General features: G+C 37.7%; 1 protein-coding gene across 4 annotated transcripts in view; it reads left to right on the top strand.

The window, feature by feature from the left end:
- The window catches only part of EML4 (EMAP like 4), a 157,759-nt gene that overhangs the window by 73,864 nt on the left and 80,491 nt on the right, over positions 1–3,404 (top strand). For all 4 annotated transcript variants that reach the window (XM_017544876.1, XM_017544878.1, XM_017544879.2 and 1 more), the window contains exon 2: positions 2,964–3,146. In XM_017544876.1, coding sequence (XP_017400365.1) covers positions 2,964–3,146 — 183 coding nt within the window. The remainder of the gene's footprint in view (positions 1–2,963; positions 3,147–3,404) is intronic.

The following is a 3,404-nucleotide window of genomic DNA, read 5'->3' as shown; positions in this document are numbered from 1 at the left end:
CTACTTTTATTTATTTTTGTATTTATTTATTTTTTTGAGACAGGGTCTTCCTCTGTTGCCTAGGTTTGAGTTCAGTGGCATGATTAAAGCTCACTGCATCCTTAATTTCCTGGGCTTAAGTGATCCTCCCACTTCAGTTTCCCGAGTAGCTGAGACTGCAAACGTGTACCACCATGCCCAGGTAATTTTTTCTATTTTTGTAGCGATGGGTTCTCACTATCTTGCCCAGTCTGGTCTTGAACTCCTGGCTCAAGCAATCTACCTACCTTTGCCTCCCTGAGTGCCAGGATTACAGTTGTGAGCTGCCATGTCCAGCTGAAATTTCTAATAGTAATATTTTTACAACTGAAAAGGCCATTTTATATGGTTCAGTCTCATAGTATGGGGGGCAGAAGGGAAAGTGAGACATCATAGATTGACAGCCCTATTAGGACCAAGAAATATGGTGGAGTTTCACAGAAGACAGGAGCTGCTATTCTTCCTGTCAGAAGAAGGAGAATAAGAAAGCATTCTGGGTAGAAAGAATAATGACCATAGTCTAACATACTTACAAAGAATATAGATCAGCTAGAATTCAGCTAGACCACCTTGGAAGTGAAAAAGACTTAAAATATAAAAATTTCTAAGGCAAGACACTGAATTGTTCTTATCATTTCTTAAGCATCTCGGAGTTGGACACATCTGCCTTTAACAAATGTGCTCAAAGCTTTCAGATTCTACCTTTGTGCTTTGTACATATCCTAGGCACCCTCCTTATAACAATCCTATTTAAACATGAAGGCTGAGCACAGTGGCTCACGCCTGGAATCCCAGCACTTTGGGAGGCCAAGGTGGGTGGATCACCTGAGGTCAGGAGTTCAAGATCAGCCTGGCCAATATGGTGAAACCCCATCTCTACTAAAAATACAAAAATTAGCTGTGCATGGTGACATACGCCTGTAATCCCAACTACCCCGGAGGCTGAGGCAGGAGAATCACTGCAACTCTGGGGACAGAGGCTGCAGTGAGCCAAGATTACGCCACTACACTCCAGCCTGGGCGACAGAGAGCAAGACTACGTCTTGAAATAAAATAAAGATGAAGAAATTAATGCTCAAATAACTAAAATAACTTGCCTAAGATTATGTAACTAGTTAATATGGAATCAGAATTTGAGGTCTAAATTAAAGATGAAACCCAGCTTTTCCTTCAGTACCAGTACTTCTCAAAGATAAGATGCTCAGTGAAATACCAGTAAAGGCAGAAGAGAGTACATATGTATGCATGGGAGGCCTGTTGGCGTATATGATTTAAATATGAAATATGAATATTATCTACTGTCCCATAATATAATGGTGATAGCTTTGGTGTTTTGTTTTGTTTTAGTTTTGCTGTTTTCGCCCAGGCTGGAGTGCAGTAGCACGATCTCAGCTCACTGCAACCTCCGCCTCCTGGGTTCAGGCAATTTTCCTGCCTCAGCCTCCTGAGTAGCTGGGGTTACAGGTGCCCACTACCATGCCCAGCTAATTTTTGTATTTTTAGTAGAGATGGGGTTTTGCAGTGTTGGCCAGGCTGGCCTCATACTCCTGACCTCAAGTGATCTGCCCAGCTAGCTTTGGTTTTTAAATGCTGCGATGGTTTAACTCAAACTTTGAATTAGTTTAGAAGTTCCATGGCATATTATCTCAGTATGAGAAAAATAAAAAACAGTACATTCTGCCTTATTGTCTGAATGACTGAAACAATGATCTAAATGATCCCAGTGTGGTCCAAACAACTCTTATATTAGAATCTAAAACTTCCCTTCATTGTAAGCCATGGGTGTTTTTAACAGTTACTTCCCTGAATTTTCCTGCTTATACTTAATGAACCAATAGCAATGGATGTTTCCATATGTTCAGATTCTGATTGACCCAACGAATCAGTAATATAGTCTAAAGTTATTTAACTTTGGAAGTCCTTGTAATTGCTGTGTTATAGCTAAGCCTTATTTGAATAGTCCTTCTGTTGTTGCTGTTACATACATAAGGCAAATATTAAGTATGTACTTCATAAAAACCTTTTTTAAGAGAGGTTGTGGTGTTAGGAGGAGAGAAGGAGCAGCAAAAATTCTTCCATTAATTACATAGCAATACTGACTTCTGTGAGGTGTGGGAGAGTATAATAGTAAAGGTAGAAGTAAAGAGTGCTTTCTCATCATTGTTGGTTAGGGGGATGGGCTCCGTATTTGATACATAAAGCAAAACAGAAGTGACTTATATTCCTTTTCTGTTTTCATAGAGAACTATGATAATAATGTTGTAATTAAGAAAGGTTGAATAGTTTGCTGTCTTGTAAGTTCCCAGATGTCTACAAAATGATATATTTAGGAAACATTTTTGTGAGAAAACAAATTAAGATGATGTTGTAATAATAGAGGAAATTTGACTATGGGAAAATTTTTGATCATTTTAATTATTTGTCAAATTTATTACATTTTATTTTAAATTAAGATAGCTATGAAAATATAGAAGTTAATATGTGTCAACATGATGGGATGTTGTGGAAGTTTTTTTGTTTTTTGGGTTTTTTTTTGAAATTTTTTCTCTCTTTTTTTTTGAAATCAAGTCTTGCCCTGTCACCCAGGCTGGAATGCAGTGGCACAGTCTAGGCTCACTACAACCTCCGCCTCTGGGGTTCACATGATTCTTGTGCCTCAGCCTCCCAAATAGCTGGAATTATAGGTGTGCACCACCACACCTGGCTAGTTTTTGTATTTTTAGTAGAGATGGGGTTTCACCATATTGGCCAGACTGGTCTCCAACTCCTGACCTCAAGATATCTGCCTGCCTTGGCCCCTCAAAGTGCTAGAATTATAGGCGTGAGCCATTGCACCTGGCCAGAATTTTCCTCATCTTTTGAAAGTCTTAGCTGGGATAGTTTTTGTTACCAGAAATTATTTCTCAAGCAGTTTACTTAAAAATATTCCATATTTTATTTTATAGATGATAGTATTTCTGCTGCAAGTACTTCTGATGTTCAAGATCGCCTGTCAGCTCTTGAGTCACGAGTTCAGCAACAAGAAGATGAAATCACTGTGCTAAAGGCAGCATTGGCTGATGTTTTGAGGCGTCTTGCAATCTCGGAGGATCATGTTGCCTCAGTGAAAAAATCAGTCTCAAGTAAAGGTAATTGTGTTGTAAAGTAAGAAGAGTCTTGCTTTTTGCAACATTTTCTTTGAAAGGTGAAGTTGGAAATATAAAATTAGTTTCTCTTGTGGATTACTTGTGATTATAATTTGTTTTTCATTTCCTTTCTTTTTTTAATTCCCAAAAAGTTCTGACAGTTTATTCTTTTATTCTTTTTTTTTTTTTTTTTTTTTTTTTTTTTTTTTGTTTTTTTTTTTTTTTTTTTTTTTTTTGGCAGAGATGAGATCTCACTATGTT

This window comes from Cebus imitator, unplaced genomic scaffold (assembly GCF_001604975.1).
Source record: "Cebus imitator isolate Cc_AM_T3 unplaced genomic scaffold, Cebus_imitator-1.0 Scaffold172, whole genome shotgun sequence".
Lineage (NCBI taxonomy): Eukaryota > Metazoa > Chordata > Mammalia > Primates > Cebidae > Cebus > Cebus imitator.
This window is presented reverse-complemented; position numbering and strand designations above follow the sequence as displayed.